At 54.7% G+C, this 25,609-nt stretch overlaps 1 protein-coding gene across 1 annotated transcript; it reads right to left on the reverse strand.

Moving 5' to 3' along the window:
* Nucleotides 1-765: 765 nt before the first annotated feature.
* DUOX1 (dual oxidase 1) lies at nucleotides 766-22,070 on the reverse strand. The gene is given in 26 exon segments (XM_059913391.1): nucleotides 766-1,202; nucleotides 1,880-2,008; nucleotides 2,161-2,316; nucleotides 3,451-3,609; nucleotides 3,859-4,091; nucleotides 4,513-4,666; nucleotides 8,386-8,513; nucleotides 9,977-10,026; nucleotides 10,307-10,406; nucleotides 11,086-11,124; nucleotides 11,127-11,315; nucleotides 11,498-11,699; nucleotides 12,121-12,306; nucleotides 12,963-13,010; nucleotides 13,013-13,164; nucleotides 13,911-14,024; nucleotides 14,725-14,862; nucleotides 15,489-15,607; nucleotides 15,818-15,993; nucleotides 17,840-18,012; nucleotides 18,255-18,357; nucleotides 19,415-19,505; nucleotides 20,904-21,000; nucleotides 21,150-21,210; nucleotides 21,600-21,766; nucleotides 21,864-22,070. Coding segments are annotated over 26 exon segments (3,495 nt in total). The 5' UTR covers nucleotides 21,919-22,070; the 3' UTR covers nucleotides 766-926.
* Between the last annotated feature and the right edge of the window lie 3,539 nt (nucleotides 22,071-25,609).

Below are 25,609 nucleotides of genomic sequence, written 5' to 3' on the forward strand. Positions count from 1 at the left end.
ACAGGCACAGGTGCTCCACCCTCCCATGGCTCAGAGGACCGGGAGTAACTGAGGTCCTGGAGCAAGCCAGTGAACTCTGGCTCCCTGTAGACTCCTGCTGTGTCTTGCTACACTGCTCCCTTCTTTGTGCCCAGCCCACCGTCACCAGAAACCCTCATACCTCCCTCTGCCCCTCCTGACCAGGCCTCAGGAGCCCCACACTAGCTGCCCTGAGAGGCCCTCTGTCAGGAAAGGTGCCCCTGAGCAGGGGAAGGGGTCTCTAGCTGGGGCGCTTGGCCTTGGAGGGGTTCCCTTAGTCAGTGGGTACAGGCAAGCTCCGAGAGAACGTGTGGCCCAGCCTCAGTGAGCTGGCTGCGTGAGTGGCTTCCTCTGCTAGTACCTACCCCATCCTGCAGCAGAATAAAGAAACCCTAAGGGCAGGAAAGTGGCTTATTTATAAAAGAGGCTATTAGAGCAGGAAGAGGAGAGAAGAGCTGAGGAGCACTGAGGCATGCTGGGGCAGGTTTTGACTACAGCACACGTTTAAAAAGTTGGGAGAAAAGATCAGTTGTACTGTTAGAGTGGGGTGCTGAGGTGGTTCCTGTAAATTGCTCTCTGTGGGTCTACCCTCTACCCTCTCTAAGGCATTTGCCAGCCCTTTTGACAGTGGGGAGCTCAGAGGAGAGGAGATTTGGGGGAAGGGGTTTTAGGATGCCAGCATCTGTGCTCCCACTTCATCCTTAGGCTCACAGCCCCCTACACACATACACACACACACACAATTAGTCTGCTCCAGTCTTTTGAGTTTTTTTCTTATTTTGGAAGAAGAGGTGTCACTTTGCCCCAAAGCAATAATATAGCTCTCCTGCCTCCCAACCTCTAGTCCCCACACAGTGCCTTGCATTTCTCCAGGCTGAGACCTTCCGGGCCTGGGAGTCCCTGAACCCTCATGACGTGACTGACCATGGCCACCTGGACCAAGGTTGGGAGGCGCAAATGGGGAGACGGCTGAGGGAGCCAGAAACAGGAAAGCTAGAGGTGAGGTATGGGGCCAAACCTCTGCTCAGCTGGGCAGTGGGCAGAGGCCCTGGGCAGGAGGCCTGTAAGTTCTCATGATGGTGGGAGAAATGAATCCCGTCCTGCCTGTTGATGAGCTGACAGGCCTTTTCCACGTTCTTGATCATGCCAGGGGGGTCACAGCTAAACACCCCGATCTTCTGGACCTGTTGGAGGAAGAAGTGAAGGCTAACTCAGTGTTCAGAGGGAGGGCTAGCTCCATGTTCATGTTAAAGACCAGCAAGAGTCCTTGGTGAGGACCATTCCATGTTCCTGATGAAGGTTTGCTTCGTACCATGCATGGTGAGGGCTGCCTCAGTGTTTATAAAACTAACTCAATTTTGGTAGACTTGCTCTCTGTGCCTCCAGCCTTTACCGTCTTCCAACGCATTTGCTAGCTTCAGGTGCAAGATCAGTGTTTCCAGTAGGGGCCAGGCTAATCAATGTCCAAGTTGAGGACAGTTTAGTGTCTCATTGAGGGCTAGCCCAGTTTCTTTGAGAGTGTGGCTAGCATAGTGTTCATGGTGAAGGTTAGCTTGGTGTCCAGGGTGAGGGCTGGACAGTATTGGTGGTAAGGATAACTCTGAGTTCATGGTGAGGGTCAGCCCAACCACCAAGCCTTTCCTTCTGGACAAGGCATCACGGCTTCAGAGGTGGCAAGTCCTTGCTGCCTGCTTCCTCCCTTTGCCCCTCAGGGTGACCCACACCTCTCTCCTTCCATTCCATTACCCCACCAATCTCCCTGGAGATGGATTCTCCTTCCCTTATGGAGCAGGTTTGGGAGCTTTGCTCAGACCCCAAACAAGAAAGGTGAAGAAGACCTGAATATGGGGTGGGAACTGACCTGTGGGTGGACCTTCTGCAGAGAGTTGAAGAAGGGCTCGAAGGGGGGTCGGCCAAGGTGGCTGATGGAGCCCAAGCCCGTGAACAGACTCCGGTTCAGCACCTTCTGGAAGTGCCACTCACAGATGTACTGGGGGAGGGAGTAGAGGAGGAAGGTAACAGCCTGGCAGGGCCAGGGTCAGCTCCTAGTCCAGATGGTGGTCCACCCACCTGCCTTGGCCATCCTTACCCTGTCAACCCACATACCCACTGAGCTGCCCTGCCTGGCCGGCCCTGACGTACCAGCATGGTGGTCCTGAGGTCAAACTTCTCAGCCAGCTGGGTGATGTAGATGTGCACGGACACCAGGTCCTGGTGGTCATTCTCCTCCACCTCCCGGATGATGTCAGCCAGCCACTCAAACTGCCGCTGGGTCTGTGTCACCTAGACGAAGTAGATCTGGGGACAGGGCTGGAGCTTGGGACCCAGCTCATCTCAGGCTCCCTACACCCCAGGAATCATCACACCAATAGAACTCTTCTGGTCTCTAGCAGCTTGTGCCTCTCCCCAGATAGCCTGGGCAGGTGGAATGTATGGGGCCACAGGGCCGTGCTCTGAGGCAGGAGATGGAGTTGCCCCAGGGCACAGAGCAGTGGAAGTGAGCAATAGCCTAGGGCCATGAGAAAGGACCCTGTCAAGTGAGCTGAAGGTCTGTTGGGGTGGGAAGCAGCTTTCTCTTGCGGAGCCTGACCTTCCACTCCCTCCAGTGGGCCCTGCTCAGGCTGCTAGGCTCCCAACCTACAGGCTGCCCAGAGGGAGAGGGTCCCGCTAAGGGGTATGTCACAGAACAGCCTCTGGGAAGACCCAGCTGGCTGCCTGGAGTGGATGGGCATGGGCTCAAAGAGAGACCAGGGGAATGGAAGCTGCCCGGGGGGACCCACCTCCAGCTTCTGATGGGGAGAAACGGGGCTGTGTGAGTTAAGAGGCAGAGACAGAGCTGGCACGGACAGAGGGGCAGGGGAGCTGTCTGTCACCCGCTGAGTGCTGACAGCATACAGGCTGGGCCTCTGCCCGCTGCATTCCTGTGGCCCTGACTCACCTGCCAGGCCCGGAGAGACAAGCAGGGGCCTGCCACCAGGGCCAGGGTGAGGCGAAGGGGCCTGGTGTGGAGGGGCCTCAGGGCCTGGGCTGTGTTCCTAGAGCCATCCAGGCCCGCCAGCCCTGCCTTGCTGCCTCCCCTCCTCTTCCTCTTGAGAGCAGAGCCAGTTTCACTTGTGCCCCACCCCAAGTGTGGCCTTCCCTCTCCCGACCCGACAGTGCTTCAAGTGCTGGCTTCCTCTCCAACGCTGCCTGGAGGGCCTCTCAGAAGCACATCCTATGTGGGGCACCCCCTAACTGAGGGAAGAGCCTGGAAGGCATCAGTGAAACAACTCTGTCCCTTAGGGTCCAGGAATATCCCGACTCCCTTGGGGTCAGGCCAACTCAGCCTTTCCCAGACCAGGGAGGCCAAGGACAGAGGCAGGAGACAGGTTCAGATGGACACAGTGATAGGGAGCAGGGGGCCAGGGGCTGGTGGGAGGAGGGGACACTCACCTTCCTACAGAACACTTAGCAGCTGACTGATGACATGAAGACCAGGTCTTTGAGGATGGAGGCAAAGGGGGTGACCCCAATGCCCCCTCCCACCAGCACGGACACCTCAAACTTATGCCACTCCTGGTGGCCCTCTCCAAATGGTCCATCGAGGTACAGCTGCAGGGAGGGGAGTGGGTTTGAGGTAAGTTCGGCTACCACCATAGTTCTGAAGCCAGAAATGGGAGGCAGGGAAATGCAGGTAGGCTTATGGAGTGGGGAGTAGTGGGGGGCTTAGTAGCATCATCTGGAAGAATCAGTCTCTGGATAGGGGAAGGGAGGAACACAGTGGGGAGTCTGGGGCAGCAGGACCGAGGCCTGCTAAGGGGCTGTGGGAGCATGTGGTGCGTCCGGCCTGGGTCTGGGCACCTTTGGATGTTTGGCACAGCTGTCACCCGTCGGGGGTGAGTAGATCTCCCTGAGGCGGGTGGTCCAGGGCCCTGCTGCCCAGATGTGCAGGCTAAGCGTGTCCTCGTGGGGCGCAGAAGTCAGGGTGAAGGGGTGGCACTCGTTGGTCCCCAGAGCCAGGCAGGCGATCCGCACCCACTGTCCTGACTTGTACTCAAAGCCTTGGGGCCGCTGGAACTCAAGGTGGGTCACTCCTGAGGAGGGGAGGTGGGTGGGAGGCTGCTGTCCTGAACCCAGCAACAATGTGACCCCTAGAGAGTTCCCCAACCTGCAGCCTCAGCTCTGCTTTTGGAATATGACAGAGGAGGCCTCCCGCGATCAGAGGTCATTACTCCCCTCAGGCCACGTCTACCCTGAGCGGGTGCTGGGCAGCACTGGGGCTGGTGGTCAGCAGGACAAGGAGCAGCCTGGCCTGGGCTCCTCCTCTGTTGTGAGAGAGGCTCAGGTCCCCTGGCAAAGAGCCTCTCTTACCAGCTCCCTCATCCCTACCACCTCAAGGACCCTGCTAACTCCACTGGGCCAGGCCAGGAGATTTCAAGGTCCAGGCTCTGCCCCTGGCCTGTCAGCTTCCTCAGTACCACCAGCCTGCTCCCCTGACAGCCTCTATGTTGGTACCTGAAGGCAGCAGCTCCGCCTTCACCACACTGATCTCCACCTTCTTCCGGCTCAGGCTCACCAGCTTGTCCCCCATATAGATAAGTACTGGGACCAGGAAGAAGATGTGGAAACGGGGTAGCTGGATCAGAGCGAAGCTGCCATGGATGATGAGCTGGAGAGAGCAAAGAGTATAGCTGAGATCCAAGCCACACTCACAACAGGGTCTGACCCCTACATCCTTTCCCAATTCTCCCCTCACCAGGTGCCATGTTCCTTCCAGGCTCCAAAACTTAACCTCTCCCAACCCATCCTCCAAAGCATTTATGTTAATGAGACTATTTGCATCTTCCTGACACCACCCTAGACCAAGCCACCTGCACTCATGCACTCACGCGGTAGCCTCCTACTTAGTCTCCCACTGGGTTGCCCCACTGTGATCCATTTTCTCCAAGACAGCCATTTTAAAGTTTGTTTTATCATGTCATTCCCAGCTCAAAAGGCCTTAGATGATTTCCCATTGCACCACAAGGCCTTGCAATGTTCTGGCCTCTACCTGCCAGCATTTCCCCCTCCCTTCCTGCTTCAGGACTTTGCACCTGCTGCCCCCTCTGCTGGGAATGCCTTTCCCCTAGTTCTTCCCATCCATCTCATTTTTCAGGTCTCAGCAGAAACGCCACCTCCTCAGGCCTTCACCCAGCCCTCTCTACCCCTTCTCCCTGTTAACTCCCTTCGCAGCATTGTCGTCAGCCGCGATACTTGTGTTCCTTCACCTGTGGACATGTTTACTGTTGTTCTCCCACTGGACTGGAGGAGTAGGGACTGCGTCCGTTTCATTTGCCACGACACTCTCAGCTCCAATCAGTTTCTGCCTGGCACGCGGTAGGTGCTCAGTAATTATTGAGTTAATGGAAGGAGTTTCCCCAATTTACCCGATCCCTTTGGAGACTAAGAACACCTAACCAGTCCTCCTTTTCCATGAAATAACTGACAGGTATTGTCCAGCTCCGGTCCTTTCCCCAACAAGCTGGTCTAATGTGGTCAGACACGACTTGCCCCCTTCTTCCCACTTGCTTGCTCCTGAGTATGGTCAGTCTGGCTCCCGCCTCCACGTCTTCTCAGGACCTGCTCACAGAGGGCTCACAAGTGACCAGACCCCGAGGTCTCCCTTCAGACTGCATTCGCTCCCACGCTTGGCAGCCTGTGGCTCTAGTGACCACCCCAGCCTTGCCACTTCTGCAACAGTGCTCTACTGGTTCTCCCTCTTTCCCTCTCTGGCTGTTTACTTTCTATCTCCCGCACTGGCTCTGCTCCTTCTCCCACCCCCAATCCTGTGTGTTGCCCAAGCCTGATTTCCTCACCCTCTGCTCTTCTCTTTCTATGATCTCCCACCTGGCGCAGCCTCTCAGCTGAGCCACAGCCCTTCAGCTGCAGCTGCAGCCTGCACAGGTCCGCCATGTCCTGCCACCACCGACTGCCCTGTTGGCCATTCATAGCCAGGCCCATCTCCTCTGTGCCCCAAATATTCCATCATCATTCCCACCTCTGCACCAGTGTTCATGCCTTTCTCCTTCTTTTTTTTTTCGGCCCAACCAGGGATTGAACCTGGGCCCTCGGCAGTGAAAGCACAGAGTCCTAACCACTGGACCTCCAGGGAAGTCCCTCATGCCCTTCTTTCCACCTGGAATGCTCTTCAGTTTCCACTCTGCCCTGTCAAACCTTAGCTAATCTCTCCTTAAGCTTAGCGCAAGTCCCACCTTCTCCCCAAAGTCTTCTCTAACCAGTTTGGCCCAAACAAAACTCCCTTCAATGAGCTCTTCTAACGGACTGACTGGAACACTCAGCTCAGCAATTAATCCTGTATTATCTGTTCATTTTGATCATTTCACAGGCATGGCACTTATCTCTGCAGCAAATCCTCAGTTCCTGAGGGCAGAGCTTAGAGCCTCCCCCTGCTCTGCTGGGCCTAGCACAGAGCAAGTATAGACTAGACCCTCAACACATAACAGTTAAAGTGAACTCTGGTTCCTCATTCAGCTCTCCATTCCTCCAGCTGAGTGTTACCCAATTCTTGAAACTTTCCCCACAGAGCTAACTCAAACCTCCTTGGGCTCTTCTCTGAATTGGCTCCAGTTTTCCCAAGTTCCTCTCTCATTACGGAGCCCACGCCCACCCCCAAGGCTTTCTGAGAATCCAACCAGGCTGAGGACAATGTCAAGGTGACTTCATACTCCTTTGTTTATACACCTTGCTCGGTGTTGGCTCTACCTTTAAACCACAAAGCTGCTGCAGGGTCATGGTTGACTGAGGAGCCTGGGGAACAGCCTGCCAGCTCAGTTTCTGCTGTGCTAACTCCACCCTCTACAGCCTGGATCAGGAGCCTGGACACCCTTCCCCAGGGTCTGCTCCACACTGGGGTCGTTTACTTGTAACTTCTCTTTCTGCCAGAGGTCAAGTGGCCATACCTGAGATAAACAGGAAGGCAGCAGGTGCTTTGGCTCTGATCTCCCCCCAAATGAGACGCTCCCAAGCTGCAGGGGCTAGGACTTCCCAGCAGAGGGGCCTGCACCTTTCTGAGCTGCTAACTTCCCTTCTGGATCCCCCAGTGATCCCCACAACCGGGGATAAATCAGAAACCGGTCTTGGTCTCAGGGAACCAGGCTGGCCACTCTTCTGGGTCTCCCATCTAGTTCAAAAAAGCTGCTTTATCACCAGAAACAAGACCATCATTTCCACCCCTAACAGAAACAGTAACCCAGATGCTAGGGCTCTACCCATTATCAGGAATGTTGGGAGGGAGGCATAAATTAGCCACAATTTCCAGAGAAACAAATGTCATCAGTTCTAGGAAGCATCCTAAGCCCAGGCTGGATAGTCATCTTCAGAACCATGAAGTGCTGAGCCTCAAGCAGGATGGAAACAGATCCTCCTACCTACCAGGGAAGACAGACTGAACCCCAGCACCAGCCTGACCCAGGCAATGATGACCTTTCTCCCCTGTCTCAGGACAAAGGAGACCCCTGTGTGCAGTTCTGCCTGGAGCCAGGTGATAGGGCAGCCATCTGGGCTCTGCACTTCTTGAATGCTGGCAGCCAAGCTATCATCAATGGGGACATCAGAGCATTGGGACTTGGTTTAACTTCTCAGCAAGGCCCTCAGGGTGCCCTCTGGGGAAATGCCTGTGTCTGTGAGAAAGGCAGGCCAAGTAGAGCCATGACATAGGGGCATACATCAGAATCATCTCTGGAAATAGCCAGCTGAAGCAGCTGAGGATAAAGCCAGGGAAAGGTGAAAAGGGAACAGGAGAGAAGAAGGGAGGGAATGTGAAGGAAGGGAGGCAGGGGCCCAGGTTAAGAAGGAAAGGGGAGAGGTGGGGTCTTAAAAATCCATTTTATCAACAGTCCAATGAAGACATTTTGAGCGAGTTCATTAACTTTACAGGTGGCACTTAGCTAGCTGGATGGGGTGGCTAACACCCCAGAAAACAGGATCAGAACAAAAGTGGCAGAACCTATTTAAGGTAAGTTTCTCTTTAAGAAGGTGACGCTCCCTTGAATGCAGACAGTCCACCCAAGAGCCCAAACCACCACCCAAAGTAGGGAAAGATTGGCTGGGCAGAAATGATGTGGGGTGTCTGGAAGGAATGCAGATCAGCCTGGTAAGCCCGCTACTACAAATCCCATGCCAGGGAGTCAGTCTTCCAAGTGCCGCATATTGGGTCAGCCTACCTGAGAGCCCCATACTATAATCTCCACCTTTTGAGAGAGATACGGAGAAGTGAAGAGGACACTTGAAATAACTAAGGGGATGGAGAACTGGTGTCTCAGGCATCACTGCCTCCCTGGAACATCTGCCCAGACTCCGCTGGCCTGGTTCACAGCCAAAAGCCCTCACCAGCACGTAGAGCAGAATGTAGAGGTGGTGGGTCAGCCAGAAGCCCCGGAAGCTGCGGCGCCGGAAGTGGTGGGAGGCGAAGATGTACATGATGGCGAGAAGCAGGAACAGCATGACCCCCGTGACACCTGCAAATGAACATGGGGTGAAGGGCAGAGGAGCAGGGCCTCACAGAGGGGGCTGTTCTGAGGCTGCCAGGGTCCCCTCTCCACTCCACAGCTCCAGGCAGGGGTCGGAAAGCCCAGCATCCTTCCCTCTTCCTCTCTCCGACACCACTGATCACAGGTACCTTTCATCTCAACAGACCCTACTTGTCCTTCATGGACCTTGTCACGATTGTTAGTTTTCAAGCACCTGTGTCATTACTTGTTTTACGTCTGTCACTTTCTTGACTCTCAGGTCCACAAGAACAGGGACCAGGCTAGGCTAGTTCACCACTGCACCCGAGTGCCTAGTGCAGGGCCTGGCACACCATGGGCCTTATGGACATGTGTGCTGAATGAATGAATGTACAGGGCAGCTGCTCTGAGCCCTCTGGGTGGGACCCTGGACATTGTAGGCCCTGCCGTCAGGGAGTCAAGGCTTGGCCAGCATTCCAGCTGCACTCTACCTGGCGGCCACAACACCAAGCATGAGCACTGGCACCGTTAGTGAGTGAGTGGGACCACACTGTCGCTGCTCATCACCAGAGCCCCCCTGGATCTGGCCCAGACCTGGTGGGAGATCCCTCCTCTCAAAGGGGATCCCAGGCTAGGGGTGCACAGGAGGGCAGTACTGGAGCCATTCCAGATAACGGCCCCTCAAGTGATCAAGGAGGAGAGAGGCAGAAGTGAAGAAGATTAGAGCCCTGTAGTGTGGAAAAGTAGAGGTTAAGAAGGGATCTAGCCAAAGCCTGTAAAGTCCTGAATGGAGAGAAGGGCATAAACGCGGCCTGATCCACTAAACCCCAGTGTGCAGGAGTTAGCAAGCACTCTCTGAAGTTCAAAGCCGATCGTTTTAGGATTTAAAGAAAAATTAAAAACAACACGCTGTGTTTCACAGAAAGGAGTGTAGAAGACGTGTTACCCCAAGGAGGGAACAGAGTGAAAATATAAATAGCTTTAAGAAGCATTTGAATAGATTCACAGCTAATAGCTCTAAAATGGGTGATTATGGGGAGTTAGGAATATGCCCCTTTAACAGCTTGTCAAGACAGACTACAGAATGGAGGGGGAGAGGGGGAGAGGGGGAGGGGGTGTCCACCAGGCTCCACAAAGAGCCTGGCCCCTCCCCTATGCAGCTGGGGCATAGCATTCCTCAAAGTCACTGTCATGGTAGGTGTGTGTGTCGGGGGTGGAGGGGTGCACTCCCATTCCTCAGAGGGAGGGACTAGTTCAGAACTGGGGCAGAAGCCCAGCTAAGCTCCTGAGAGAAGGCCTGGAATGCAGTCTCCTACTGCCCGGGAGAGCGCTCAGGGCAAGGGCAGAGCCTGGCTCACCGTGAAGGCTATGAGGGCCGAGTGAGAGCCACTGGGCTGCCTGTGGCAGATAGAACCCAGAGCCTGGAACTCAGAGCCAGGCCCAGAAATTCACGGAGCAGAGAGGGCTCTCACCTCGCACGGTCTGGAAGAACCACCAGGAACACTTCTGGGGGACCTCGGACCTGAGGGTTAGGGAAAGCAAGGACGGATCCTGTGAGGAGATGTCTGGGACCTCCAGAAAGGATCCTCCAGAGGGGGCACCCCACACCAGCCACCAGGCTCCCTTTCTGCGACTTGGGATTGGGGACTCAGGCTGGTCATTGTCCTGTAACTTGGAGGGTGACACACTCCTCTGAGCCAAGAGAATTTCTGCAAAGAATTCCACCCCCTTCACCCCCGAGCCAGGCCACACACACGCGCGCGCACACACACACACACACACACACACACACACTCACTCACCCGTTGTCATGGAAGAGGCCGGGGAAGAGGCAGGAGAGGATGCTGAGTGGGCTGATGGAGAAGAGGTACACATTCACCACATGGCCTGCACTGTGTAGGACTAAGGAAGACCAGACAGGGTGGGGTTGAGCCTGGGGCCAGCCCACTGGGGGTGCTCAACCCATTCAGCCCAAGCTCTAGGACTCCAGCCAGCCAGAGTTGGGGGCCTGAAAAAGGACCCTAGGGATCTGGACTTCTATTCTTTAATAAGCCTCCTGTTCCTCCCCTGCCCCATATACACACCATCCATGAAAACAGCCACATGCATCTGAAATTATACCATTAGAAGTTCACTCCTTTGGTTTCTCTCATAGAATTACGTGTTTTTGTTTGTTTGGCTCACCAAGAGGCTTGTGGGATCTTAGTTCCCCGAGTAGGGATAGAGCCCGGGGCCCTGGCAGTGAGAGCATCCAGTCCTAACCACTGGACCACCAGAGAATTCCTCAGAATTATGTTTTAAAACATAAAACCTGGGAGAGCTCACACATTATGTGCACTCATTCTGAAGTGTTAGTAACATGTCAGTGGGAGGCTGGTAAGGTGGCCTTGAGAGCGTGAGGCAGTGAGGGGCTCCTGGGCTTACTTCACACCAGTGCGGGGGCCACCGTCATCCTATGAAAGGACATCTAAGACTCACACTCAAATTACGTGCAGGTAGAGAGGAGGGGGCTCTCAGAGGAGGGGGAGGCTGCAGCGGGCGGGAGGACGTGGAGAGAATCTTCGGGACTCCCAGGCCCTGCCTGCGAGGACGATGGCAGTGGAGGCAATGAGGCAATGAAGTCCACGGCGGCGTCGAAGGGCATGTAGCGGTTGAGGAAGGTCTCTCGCAGGAAGGTGACGAGGTTGCCGCACATGGTGAGCAGGATGTAGGAGAACGTGAAGGAGACGCTGGCCGCCGTGCCCCGCGACAGGATGATGCCCACGAGGGTGGTGTCCGTGATACCCACGTGATGAGCCGCAAAGGCGTAGTCTGCGGAGGGACCAGTCGGGTGAGCTCAGCGCAGGCGCTGGCCGGCGGCTACCACTGCAGGCAACAAGCCTCCCTCGGTCTCCATTCAAGCAGGCCCCTCCCGCACCCGGAGGCCCCGCCCCCAGGGCTGTCCGTCACTCACAATAGGCCTCACCCCCAGGGCTGTGGCTAATTGTTAAGACCTGTCCCGCCATGGCCGTCACGCAGAGTAGGCCCTCTCCAGGAAGAGAACCCCGGCGATGGTGTAGAACACGGCCAGGCAGCCGATGTGGCGCCGGTAGTTCTCGACGAAGCGCTTGAACTGCTGCACCGTCTGGTGGCCACGGTTGCACTGAAACTTCTTGGTGAGCCTCGGTGAACAGCAGGGGCTGGAACGAAGTTACCCTGGGAGACAGGAAGTCTGGGCTCTCTCTCTGCCAAGGACCAGATGCTAATGTGGACCCGCTCTCTAGAAGGGGGAAAGGTGCATCTAGTTACTCAAGCCAAGTAGGGTTCAGACCCCAAAGGCTCCTCAATACCACACTCCTCAAGTGGGCTGTCAGTGCGGGGACGGCCTCGCAGGTGGTCACTCGGTCACCTTTCCCCTTCCAGTCTGTAGCTCTCAACTCCCACCAGCTCCATTCTCACCCTTTATGGAGACTCAAAGGACACTTCCTCCAGGAAGCCTTCCCTACCTCCCAGGCAGAGGTGAGCACTTCCTTAAGCTCTGAAGGCCCTTGCCTAAGCTCTCACCCCATGGCCTCACACAGGTAAGGGCACCACCACAGGCAGACACACATGGACAGATCCGATCTCACATACACACCTGGGAGAAAAGGTGCCTGAAAGAGGTCTCCAGGAGATGGCTCCGCTGCTCCCGCGTCACAGTGGCCCTCATCAGCTCCTGCTCCCACGGCTCCCACTCCTGGAAGCTCAGCCCACTCTCCTTCAGAGCCCCCCGGAGGTTTTCCAGCATCACCTGCCGCTCTTCCCCCAGGTCAAATAGCAGAACCTATGGAGGGGGCAGTAGGGAGAGCAACCACGCATCAAGGCCTCTTGAGGCCACAAGCTTTACATGAATTTTGTTGCGGGGCGGCAGGAGGCGGGGGGGACTGGAAAAAGCACCCTTGCAAAAGAGATACTGTTATCTCCTGGGCTCTGTGGGGTTAAGTGGCGTGCTTGTAGGTGCAGAGGCAGCATTCAAAGGCATGTCTGCAAACCCATCTTCCCTGTCTATTCCATACTGGAGAAGGGACGGGAAGGCAGGAAGGGCAGAGGATGGAGGGGACCAGAGCCAGACAGAGTCAGAGCTGAAGATCAGCCCCTGACTGAGCTCCCCTCCGGAATCCCTAACAATTCACTGGATCCTGCAATCAGGGCATAGGAAAGAGGGCCCAGCCTCTTCTAAGTACTCTCGGCTAGGACCTGCCAGGGCGCCCTTAGAAAGGGAGGAGGTAGACTCTGTCTGCAAGAGTAAGAAGGGACTGTGGAGACCGTGTCGTCCAGCAGGCTCAGAGCAGGAAAACAGTGTTCCAGTTTCTCTATCTGGTACTACAGCTGGGGACTAGAAGCCAGAAACCCTGCCTGGCCCAGGGCTCCCGCCCCTCCACTCAGCTGCCTCCATGGCTGTGGCCGTGGACAAGGAGCCAGGGGCTGGCTAGGCCGTACCAGGTCATACTCCTTGCAGATCCTGAGCAGTAGGGCACGGCATCCCCGCAGTTGCTGGACAGGATGAGGTGGACCTGCTGCGGGGGCCTCAGCTGGACGGTGCAGAGCACAGAGAGCCTGCCATCCACCACGTGGATCTGCCCGGGCTGCAGGTGCACGAGCACAGGCCGGCAGGGCTCCTTGCGGCCCTGCCATTCTGAGGCTGGAGAGAGACAGGGCTGGGTCAGCTGGGGCCCCCTGCCTCGGGGAGGAAGAGGGCCGGCTCCGGGCTGGAGGAAGACCAAGACCTCTAAGCTCCTTGTCCATTCTTGGGTCCTGAAGGTCGTCCCCTCCCCGACAGTCCTGCTGTGCCTGTAGCCTGTGAGAAGCGTAATAACTACCATGTCCTGAGTGTTTACTATGTGTCCACACTGTACCAGGTGCTTTGCATGAACTGCTTTATTTAACCTTCATAAATCTATGAGGTAAGTGCTATTATTATTATTATGTTACAGATAAGAAAAAATAGGTTTAGAGAGATTAAAAAGTTTGCCTAAAGTCCAGTAGCCCGTAGGGGTGGAACCAAGATTCTAATCCTCAATGAGTGCGACTCTAGACCTTCATTAATGACTTCTCTGTTGCCTGAAATTCCAGTGTGAGACACCACAAAGCAGCAGTTCTCGGGAATTTGTGCATCACAGTAAGCCTGTGAAATGTAGGCAGGGTCCCGTGACTCCTCCCCGCGAGTCAGTCACATTCTCTTTTTTTAGGACCATTAGGAGGAGCTAGGGAGGATGGAGGACTCCTGGTCCAACTTCTGCCTAATGCCCCTGTGGCTCTTCCCGCCTGCCCTGGCCTGCCTGGAGGCCTAGAAAAGGGAGGCCTTTGCCTGAGGCTGCTGAGGGAGGTGGGGGATGTAGCCTGGAGTCACGTCCTCCCCACCCGCACCCTGGCCAGCCCCAGGCCTACCTTTCATGCTCCCCACGAGCTTCTCAGACATGCTGCTCTGGTGGCTCTGGCCCTGGAGCCTCTTTAAATATCTCCTCCAGAGCTGGGCAACAATCCAGGCACTGAGCAGGCTCACTGAGAGGGCAGAGGCAGCGGGATGCTCAGAGGAAGGTGAGGGTCTGGAGAGATCAGTGGCTTCTTTCCCAGGCTCCTTTCCTTGGCAAGACTCCCTGCTTTCCCCACCTCTTAGGTTACCCATTCAATTGTCTCAAATTATGAAGCTCCCTTGGGGGGAGCTGCTTTGCATCCCATGGGAAGCTTTGGGTAGCATCTAAGGTGCCTGCCCAGCCTCCTCTGCTTCCATCACTCAGATCCCTTTCCAGCCAAAAACTGAGGCCAGAGTCCTTGTGCCAGAGACTGGACCCACTTTGCCAGTCTGCAGGTCGACCCACACACAGCCATGGCAAAGACTAAGTCCCAAGCCTTTGCTCCAGCAACTACATCCCAGCCCTGGTTCTCAAGCAGGGATTTGCCTCTGACAGTTTCCCAGGCCCAGGCTCCTGCAGATTGCTGTGGATTGTGGATTGCCCATGGCTCCTAACCAATCTGGGCCCTTCGGGGGACCCCAGAAGAACAGGAAGACATTTCTCCCTGGAGCTGACTTACGTGCAGGTTAGACAATTCTCATGTCCCTCCTGCTCTGATGTTTTCTTCATCTGCTCAGAGGAACAGTACTCTGCATGGTTGGTTGGTTGTCATAGTTGGAAACACTCAAACCCCACCACCCAGCTTACACCTCTCACCCAGCCCCCCCCCCCCCGCCCATCATTTTTACCCAGGGGGAAGCAGCACAGGATCCCGATGGTGACCCCGAAGCCAAATCCACTGCCTTCAAAATAGGCCCGCATGATGGGGGGAGCACAGGCTGGCAGGCCCTCTGTGCTGAGCTGTCTTGGCTGCGGGCAGGGGTCTCCTGGGGAGACAGAGGAAGCTACAGGCCTAGGGGTGCTGGGCCACAAGTTTTAGGACAGGATCACTGAGGAGGTTAGGGTGGTAGAAAGAGTTCTGGGGAGCAGAGGGGAGGGGGCTTCTTACCCCTGCCATTGTACCAAGAATGTGGCATCTGCCTACTAGGGTAACAGGTGGAATAAAAAATGAAGCTCAACCTGTCTCTCCATCACACGTACATATGTACACACACACACACACACACACACACACACACACACACACACACACACACACACAGCCCTTCCTTTCTTCATCACTGCAGTGGGATTAGATATCCTTAGGATAGTCTCACTGCACTCGGCCCTCCTAATATTACAACCATCCTGGCCAAATGTGAGCCTCCTCACCAGGTCTCTCTGCGTCTCAGTCCTGCCCTCGCTTGGGCACCTGGTGGAATTGTGCAGAAGGGACCGTACATAGCTGTATGTGGCCACCTTGGTGCCCAGAACCAAAGTTCCCAAGGGCAGAACCATAGCTCACGCCCCCCCCTTGGAGTCTACTATCCAGCCACACTGAACCGAGCCCACAGCTGAGGAGGGATGAGGCGCCAGACCCCAAACCCTGCCAAATGGCCCCCCGGCCACTCACCAGCATGCCAGAAAAAGACGCTGGGCTGCAGGGCACCAGGGTTCACGTTGGTGACAGCTACTAGAACATCCTGTAGGGAAGTGTTTCTGATCTCTGCAATCTCTTTTTCAGAGAACAGCCTGGGGGTGGGAGAGGTGGGGAGCTGTTGAGGTGGGAGAGAGATGCAGGTTCCCAGGCCCAGGAACCCAGACGCAGGGAAAGATCCAGAGAGCTTGGGGAGGGAGAGGTGGGCCAGCTGGGAATCAAGGGCCCATGGGGCTGTCTACAGGCAGAGGGTCTGCGGCCCAGGCCGAGGTAGGGTCTGAGGTGGGAACCCAGGCAGGCCTCACCCATTCCTGCTGTTCTCAAACCAGTAGCGGTCGCCATCCCGCAGTCGCACAAACTGATCGACGACGATGGTGCTGAAGAGGGGTCCAGGGTCCCCATAGCTCTCCAGGAGTCCCCCGGGGAGTAGCTCCAGCCGGGACAGGTCCTGGTTGTACAGGGCAGCTGTGGCCTCCAGCACCTGGGGCCAAGAAGGGACAGGAGTGAGTGCAAAGACCCGGTACCTGCCCTCCGGCCAAGAGGTTGCTCCCAGAGATCAGCCCCAGGGATAATCATAATAAATGACAGGGATCATTTAAGTCAATAAGTCATCACTTATTATGCCCTGGGCACTGCTCTGAGTGCTCTCTGTAAGTTAACTCATTTATGAGAACTCTCTCACAGATTCAGCTGCTTATTTTATATAGCTGGAATAAAACAGTCAGTCAGTCCCCTATGTTACTTGTTCTTGAAAAGGTATGAAAGTTGAAGAGTCAAAATCAGCACAAAAGTTGAATCGTAGAATGATGTGTTAGAAAAAGTTTCTATTCTTTAGAGGTTAAAAAAAAGTTTTTGAAAATCAAATCCCTGCATATACATTGCCTTTTAGAGACAGTGTTCAACAGTATATGAGCAGTGTTGTCTACCTGACCTTTACTTTAGTTCTTTTCTCCCCCATACATATTTATATATATATATATATATATATTTTTTTTTTTTTTTTGGCTGTGTTGGGTCTTCATTGCTGTGCGCAGGCTTTCTCTAGTTGCGGCAAGTGGTGGCTACTCTTCGATGCGGTGCGCAGGCTTCTCATTGCGGTGGCTTCTCTTGTTGTGGAGCACAGGCTCTAGGCACGTGGGCTTCAGTAGTTGTGGCTCACAGGCTCAGTAGTTGTGGCACACGGGCTTAGTTGCTCTGTGGCATGTGGGATCTTCCTGGACCAGGGCTCGAACCCATGTCCCCTGCATTGGCAGGCAGATTCTAAACCACTGCGCCACCAGGGAAGCTCTCTCTACAATATAAATAAACACTTGACCAGCTTAATTCCAATGAGGCCCAACTGAAGTTAAAGATTCTTTTTTAAAATATTTTTTAAAATAAATTTATTTATTTATTTTTGGCCGCGTTGGGTCTTCGTAGCTGCGAGCAGGTTTCTCTATTTGCAGTGAGCAGGGGCTACTCTTCGATGCAGTGCGCAGGCTTCTCACTGTGGTGGCTTCTCTTTGTTGCAGAGCACGGGCTCTAGGTGCACAGGCTTTAGTAGTTGTGGCACGGGGGCTCAGTAGTTGTGGCACACCGGCTTAGCTGCTCCGTGGCATGTGGGATCTTCCCAGACCAAGGCTCGAACCTGTGTCCCCTGCATTGGCAGGTGGATTCTCAACCACTGCGCCACCAGGGAAGTCCAAAGTTAAAGATTTGCTACCTTTGGCATAGCTGGTGATTCCTATCTACCTATTGATTTTATAAAAGGTTACAAGTCTCATGTACATATCACTTCTTTATAGCCTTTAATTCTCCACTTTCCAACAATATTATAAAATAGTAAGGGCAAACACAATAAAATAGGCACCCACTTGTAGAAACAATACTGTGCCAAGATGTTAAGGCAGCCAAAACTGGTCTGTTGGCTGGCAGGCAATGCCATTTGCCCAGGGGATAGCTCAGGGTATGACAGCTGACTCCCCAAAAGCAGCTTGAATATTGGTGCATGAAAGTACAGTTTGTTCCTGAGTCAAGGACCTTCTAAACCCATTTAGGGAGTTGTTGCGAAGAGTAAATGAGATGAACCCTATTAAGTGCCTGGCATGCAACAGATGCTCAATAAACATTCGCTGGATCTGCAGAGTCACAGAGTCTAAAGCCTAATCCTGGTGGTCTGGTAACCTCCATCCTGGTGTGTGATACTGGGAAAAGCGACCTGGGTGAGCCCTGCCCCTCTCACCAGGTGCTTGTCTCTGATGCACTTGTTTTGCCGCCCATCTTCCGTGTCTCAAGCCAGTGTGCCCTGGACCTCCCACCCTGCCCTCTGGGTCCTGACCCCTCCTCACAGTGCCATCACTCCGGAAGAGTGCAGGGTTGACGTCCTGCCATCTGGTAACTGGAGGCAGGCCCAGTGTTGCCCTGGTCTTCGTGTAAGAGGGCAGGCCCACATCCCGGCCCCGCTGCAGGCAACTGGCCAGGTGGTCTGTGCGGGAAAACTTCAGTGGCCCAGGCCAGAAATCTGGGGATGAGACACCAAGTCTGAGGGAGCTCCTCTAGCCCATGCCCCAGGCTCCAATCAGCCCCAGGGGGACCTGAGCCATACAGAGGGAGCCATGGTCAGCAGGTCAGAAGCTCTCTCAGCAGCGAGAGGGTGCAGGCTCCCAGCCCTCGGCACCCCTCCCTGCCCAACTCTGGAGCTCCAGCTGAACTTCTTCCCAGGGGCCAGGCATACACAGCCTGCAGGGACAGCCTCAGCCTCACCTCATACGTCCTCAACCACCACATGGTCCTCTCGCTCAGCGATCTGGGAGGCCATGCCCAGCAGCAGCGAGTCCACGTCTTCAGCTCTTTGTAGGTTTGGGTGCTTTGGGGGTGGGGACAAGAGAGGGGCATGGCTAATGAGGCCAGCGGTTGGGCAGCCAGGCTCCCTCAACCCCACAGTTCATGTCCTGGGCCCACCGAGTCCTGCTATTTGCTCCCAAACTGCGGGGCCATTGCTCCTCTACAGCTTGATTCCCCACTCAGGGTGCGCAGTGTCCCCATCCAAAGCTCATGCTGCTAGGACACAGGTCTCCACAAGCACAAGGAACCGAAAACTTTGCTTCTGTTTTAGGAAACTCGACGGTATGGTTGACAAAGGCACTAGATCTAGGTCTTGGTCCTTGCTCGGTTAGTAACCAGCTGTGTGACAGGACCTCTCCGAACTCAGTGTCCTGCCCTTAATAAAAAGGGCCTTAGGGATTAATCAAATAAAATAAGTAAAATAATCAAAAGGTATTAGCAGGACACTGAGGTCTCTTTCATCTCAGCTCCATGACTGATTCTATGCTTGCCTCTTCCCTCTTTCCTCCCACTGCCTTCCCCCTTTATGAACACTCTACACAACGTTATCTGATTTTGCTTTAAATTAATGGTCAACGCTCTTTACCCATACTGGCCTGGACAGATAATTCCTGGTAATCTCTCAGAATTCCTCTCTCCACCTTGCCCTCCCCACACGTTCACATTCACACACTGCCCTGGTGTGTCTAACTGGGAAGTTTCCTTGGGGGCTGGGATGGCTGAGGTACTCCATTGCCTACAGGGGACCCAGAGTTGTCAAGGGAGAAGGAAAACCTAGAAGGGAGTAATAGATGTAGAGCCACATCTGCACAGGCCCCTGCTGTGCCTCACACAGCCCTGAGGGGCATGGAGGACTGACGTTTGACGGTGTATAGCTACCTGGTCATCTCAGACAGTTGGTAGGGGAGATGGCTGGGGTGCCCCAGACTGCTTCCTCTACCCCAGCCCATCCCAGCTGGCTGCCTCAGTCCTACTGCCCTCCTTCACCACACACCCTCAGACACAAACACACACACACACCACAACACACACACACACCACAACACACACACACCCACATATGTGCCCCCAGCCCTGACCTCTCGGCTCCAGTAGCTATTGCAGACCCGGAGAGCTCTGGAGACACTTGAGTTCCTATTGATGACCCCCTGGAAGTGGCAGCTGGCATTTCTGAAACGCAAGGAGCAGTGGTGACCGAGGCTATGAAGCCCTAATGTCAGGCATCAGCTCTGGTCTGCAAGGCTAGAGCCAAGGGCCCAGGCTATTGCTTCCTTGAGGTGGTGTGTGGTCAGGGTAGGTCCTGAACAACCTGAATTTTTGGAAGGCCCCTCTCCCCACATCAGACCAAACGTCTAAAAGTGTATCCCTTATTTTACCATGTTCATTCTCTCTCTCTTCTTCTTCTCTCTCTCAATAGATAAAGAGATAGAGATAAACTGTCAACTCAAAGAAAAAATGCACAACATAAGAGTTGTGAGTTTCAGTTTTATTCAGGAACCTTACTGAGGACTATAGGCCAGGAAACAGCCTCTTAGTAGCTCTGAGGGGACTGCTCCAAAGAGGTAGGGGGAGAACCCAGTATATATAGGATTTGGGCTAGGGAATGGGTGCAGTCAAACGTACATCTCTGTAAAAGGTTACTGCTGGTCACAAGGATCAGATACCTCAGTAAATGGTTTTTGTGTTTTTCTATGTATGGGAAGATGTAACAATCTGGGTCCATTAAAATTTTTTCCTGAGATATCTCTAACTATCTAAGGGGTTTGTTTTCCCAAAGCACCGAGTGTCTTATCCTGATTTTTGTCCTGAATTCCTTTTCAGGGTGTACTGTTAGAAGGCGACTGCAGTGGCTAATGACCTGATCCTTGTAGAACTGGATGGTGGGCAACATTCCTTATATATATTTTTATATATGTAAATTAAAACATTTTAAAAAGGATTATTAATCGTTCTTTTGAAATTACTTGTCTATGGATAACTCAATTACTACAATTTCTTGGCCATCATCAGCCATATCCAGAAACTGGGTCCAGAGTAAAAATAATCTAATCCATGAACTGTTTTAACTTATAATGCAGTTGTAAAAAAATAGACTGGCATGCTTTATTTTATATACTTTTAATATGTATATCTTTAAGTTTCCTTTTCATTATTTTGGAGTCAATACTTTTCTTCAGCTCTCACACATTTTTATTGTAATTCCCTCCAAAGGCTTATAAGCCCCACTTCCTGTCCTTATAGCTAAAAATATCCCCAGTGTAGTGTCAACACCTGAAGTTCAGACCTGCAGGCTTTGTGACTCACCCTCTGAACCTCAATTAGCCCGTCTTTAATTGGAGGATTAATATCTAAAACAGATGCAGAAAAGTGGACATTAAGGTGCTCAAAAACCACAATGATGTATCTTTTTAAACAACTGTTGTTCTTCTTTCCCTCCATATTCACTGTTCCCTGGGGAATGGGCACACTTCTGATTGATAAGCCTGTCCTGAGGGCTCCTGAGGCAGATTTTTCTCAATATACACCTCCACCCCTCCAAACACACAAACATCTGAGCCCCTCCCTCACCTCATGTAGACGCCAGGGGGCACCATGGTGGAGAAGAACTGCTCAGAGGCCGCCAGGAACTCCGGAGAGATGCCGGGGTCCACGAAAGGGCGGTACTCTGTCCACAGGGGTAAGAAGAGAAATAGGCTCTTTACCCTCACACACTCTCGTCACATGAACCCACCTGTCTTCTTTGTCCTATGGATCCTGACCCCCTCCCCCTCCCCAAACCCCCCCTCAGCCCAGGTGTTCCCCCAACTCCCTCACCTGTGTAAGTCGGCGGTGCTTGCTGCAGGAAGCTGGGCAGCCACTCATACATCGCGATGTTCTGAGGGTCAAGAGAGGGGGAAATGGGGGGCCAGCGCTGGAGCAGCCAGGCCACGAGGGCTCTGAGCTCAAGGAAGGCTTAGGTGGGAGACGAGGAGCAGGCAGCGGCAGTCACGGGAGAGACACTCAAACAGGAGAGGGGTGGAGGTTCCCGTTGCCCACGAGGAACGAGGGCAGGGGGGAGGGGCAGCTAAATAACAATCACGAGACAACCTCTGGTACAAGTGGCGTTTTGCCTCCTTATCACTCCCAGGGGCTTTCGCTAGACATAGCTGTCTGGGGAGGGGTGCTGCTGGGTGGGCTTGTCCGAGGATGCAGGGCTGTGCGGGGCAGCGGAGTCTCCCAGGGACCGGGACGGGGGCGGGGGGCGGGAAGGGCCGCGCGACCGACCTGGTAGGTGGCGATGACCCTCTTGCGCGCGTGCTGGAACAGCTCCTCGTCCCCCCAGAGCGGGTGCTGGCGGGCCAGCCTCTGCGCCCACAGGTTGTGGTAGCGGAACCAGAGCAGGCCCAGCGCCTGCAGGAAGGGCTCGCGGTTCCCTCGCTCCGCCCCGAAGGCTGCCCGCGCCGTGGGGACGCAGGGGAGGAGTTGAGCGCGGGTGGGCCCGAGGGGGCGCACCTCGCCGGTCCCCCGCCCGCGCCCCCGCCGCCTCACCGTACAGCCCCCGGGGCCCGCGCCGTCCCGTGGCGGGGTCGGGCGCCGTCCACATACGCAGCGGGTCGTGCGCGTCCCGGGGGAAGGCGGGGTCGGGCCCCGACGCCAGCTGCCCCCCGGAGAAGCTCCGCAGCTCGTCGCTCCCGTCGCCTCGTTGGTCTGCGGGGACACCGGGAGGCTGAGCTGGGGGTCGGGTGGCCGAGGCGGCTCAGGGCGGGCAAGGGCCGGGCGGCCGTTGCGGGTGTGCTGGGTATGGGAGCCTCTCCTCAGCTGCCTCAGGTCCCGCCCCCGCCCCACCCCCAGCCGCCTGCCCCGCCCACCAGGTCCCGGGGGTTGCTGGGGCTCTGTCCGGTCTCGGGGTCCCAGCGGCTCCTCTGGAAGGGCAGCACCACGTCCCCGCTCTGGTCGCGATCGAACACGGGGTCTCCGGGCGGGATGTGGATGTTGAGGAACTCGGCCGGGCAGCCAGGCTTTTCCACGCTCACCAGGTCCGAGAGCACGTGGTAGCCTGCCCGCAATGGGGGAGGGCGTGGGAGGGCCAGCTGAGGGCCACTGAGCCGTGTATCTAGACCCCCCACCCCCTTCCCTTGAAGCTTCAAAAGACTCAGAAGCCATTATGGGCAAGTGTAAGCCTTGATCTCCCCACCCCTTCCCAAGCCTTCGTCCAAACTGTTTTCGTTGTAAGTTTGGTCTTCTCCTTGGTAACTGAGAGGTGCCCAGTGAATGTGCCTAAGCAATAGGGCTGGCAGCACCGGCTCCAACATGCAGCTGGGAGCAGCCTGCCCAGAGGGTCTGCCAGCCTCAGTGGGACGCTGGACACTGGAAAGCAAGTGTGGGCACCATGGATGGCCAGCAGGAACTGAGCATTATGGCTGGGAGCCAACAACCCACAGTCACGGCAGTCAGGCCCACCTGGCACCCCCATTTTGCTGGCCCACCCCCAGCCCTCTTACCAGAATCAGAACCCTGCCCTGAACCTGTCCTAGGAGTCACAGGGGCAGAGTGAGAACAGATCCCCCCCAAGAGTACCTACCAGATTATTTCCATGCTCCTCTATCCCCACTCCCATCAACAGCTCAAGGTGGCGCAGATTTATGCCTCCCCCAAGCAGATGTTCTCCCCCTGCTCCCACCCCTACCCCACCCCATTGCCTCCTCTTCCATCTCTCACCCCCTCTCTCAGACCCTCCATCACTCTCTCTCTCACTCCCTGACTCCCCGCCTCAGACACGGAGGTGTCCAGCTGACCCCACTGGCCTCCCTTCCCCAGAGGTTGAGGCTCTCACGGAAGAAGACCCCCCAGCACTGTGCGGTTTCGCAGGGAGGCCTGCCCTGCGGGGCCCCTCATGGCTGTGTTGCTAAGTGCCCGGGGGTTGGGCAGGTGAGGCTCTCGGAAGGGCTGGTACACACCATCTGCATAGCTGGCTGGGACGAGGCGCTGCAGCCGAGAGCCTAGAGTAGGAGGGGTAGCGACAAGGATGAATCCTCAGGGGGATCCCTGACCTCTCTGCCGGGCTCCTTTCCATACCACAGATCTTAAAACCTTAGGAATGGGTGAGCCTTTGCTGGTACCTGCCAGCCCTTGCCCCTTAGCGGTGGCTACCTCCCTGACCCTGGGGCTCCATCTCCACTTGGCTCTCACCTACCTTTGCTGCCCCATCTGTGCTCCATGAGGTTGTTGTACCACCCATCAAATCGCTGCACCTCCCATGAAATGGGGTTCTGAGCTCCTGTGTGAGAACAGAGGGAAGGGGCAGCTGAGCAAGTCAGTGCATGAGAGGACAGGCCAGCAGCCGAAAGTGGATACCCAGCACAGTGCAGGAGGTAGGGTATGGAGGGAGCTTACCCAGGGCAAAGTATGTCCAGACTCAAGCCCAGTCTTTAAGCTGCTCACTGGACAAATATGGCAGGGAGCACTAAAGTGGTGTAGCCAGTGTGTGCTGATAAATGGCCTCAGAGAGGAAGAGGAGGGTGAAAGAGAACAGTGGTGGTGGTGCAAGGGATGTAGGAGCCTTCTACTTCCCTCACACCCCAACTCCCTGGGGGACAGGACAGAAACTGTTCCCAGCCCTAAAACATCATACAGTGCAAGAGCCAGCCACTCTTCCACCCAGTGAAGGACATATCATTCTGTGACTCACCCCTGGGCAGGGGAAATATGGAGAATGGCTTGGCTCTCTCTCGTTGAGCCGCTCTCAGAGCAAGGGTATGGGCCATGGGGCTGTGGCTTTGGGGCCTATTGCTACCCCGATCTTTTCCCCAGTTTCTTGGGTGAGGTCAGGGACTGACTGGTCATGTGGATAACCTTGCTGCCTCCTCTTCTGGGGCATCATATTCCCCGTATGATTCCTCTATTGACCCTATTTTATTCTCCAAAAACTAGGGTCTAGGAGGAAGCACTCAGCTGTTGAGGAAAGAACTCAGGCAGTAGGGGCAGAAGGAAGGGTCTAGAATCAGAAGTGGAGCAAGGATCCTTCTGGTCAGTAGATCAGATGACCAGCCAGAGTCCTTTCCCCAAACTAGGAGGCTACAGGGCTTAGGCTCCCTCTCTGCTCACCTCAGAGAACAGAGAAAAGAAAAGGACTCTCATCAGCCAGAGGGAGACCCATTCCTCCGGTTGTCTCTCTACTCAGACCAAGGACAGGATCTCAGAGCTACTTTCCTGCCCCATGCCCTGGGAGCACGCACGTCAGCACACATCATACATACACTCGCCAGGGGATCTGAGAGGGAAGATGACTCAGGCCCTGATGTTTGAGCAAAGAACTCAACTAAGGATCCAGGACTTGGGGCAGGAACTAGGGCAGCCACATATATGTGATCTCTAAAATAAGATGAACCGGTGGCAGAACAAGGAGGCCGCCTATGGGGGAGAATACCTCTGGGAATAAGAGGCAAGAGCTGGGGAAAAAAAAGGAAAATCCAAGGCCAAGGCAAGGAGAGGACTGGGAGGAATGGGAATATGAGCGGCTTTGGCAAGGGAGAAGCTGCACGGGCCGCCTCGCCATGCTATCGCCTCCAGCCAAGACCGATCACGCCACAGATTCTCTCTGCTTTCTCCTCGTGCATCCCCCACCCCTGATGATCAGAGACTTGCTCTTTTAAACCTAATTTGTGGCACCTTAAGCTCACTTTTCTCCTTGGAGACCCAGACTACAGAGAATGGCCTCAGATTCTAATAAGAGACTGTCCAAAGCTGAAGTAACAAACGCTTATGGATATTATTATTCTTTTTTTTTAATTTTATTTTTTTGCCATGCCATCAGTTCCCCGACCAGGGATTGAACTCAGGCCAGGCAGTGAAAGCCCAGAATTCTAACCACTAGGCCACCAGGAAACTCCCGTATCTTATTGATTTTTGTTTTTGTTTTTATCATATTGTGTTAAAACACTGGTGACTTCCCTTTAGCTTTGGGTCCAGTCCGATACCAAGATCCTTTATTGTTTTGTGTGTCTAATCAGTCTTTTCCTCTATGGGGTATCCGGGGTTCTTACTGCATGAAGAAAGAGAGAAGACAGAAGAGAGAGAAAGGGCCCCCAGATTGTAAGGAATAAAATAGGAAGTGCTGACACAGCAGATGAAGGCTCCCTAAGTCTGTGTATTTGGGGAAATTTTTCATTCTATTATCCATTCATCTAGTCAAGAAGCTTGAAATGAGCAGCTACCATGTGCAGCGTGCTGGGTTAGCTAGGGACTAGGGATACAGAGGTGAATATGACACAGCTTCTGTCCTTGGAGGACCCCAG

Source organism: Balaenoptera ricei, chromosome 2 (genome assembly GCF_028023285.1).
Source record: "Balaenoptera ricei isolate mBalRic1 chromosome 2, mBalRic1.hap2, whole genome shotgun sequence".
Classification (NCBI taxonomy): Eukaryota; Metazoa; Chordata; class Mammalia; order Artiodactyla; family Balaenopteridae; genus Balaenoptera; species Balaenoptera ricei.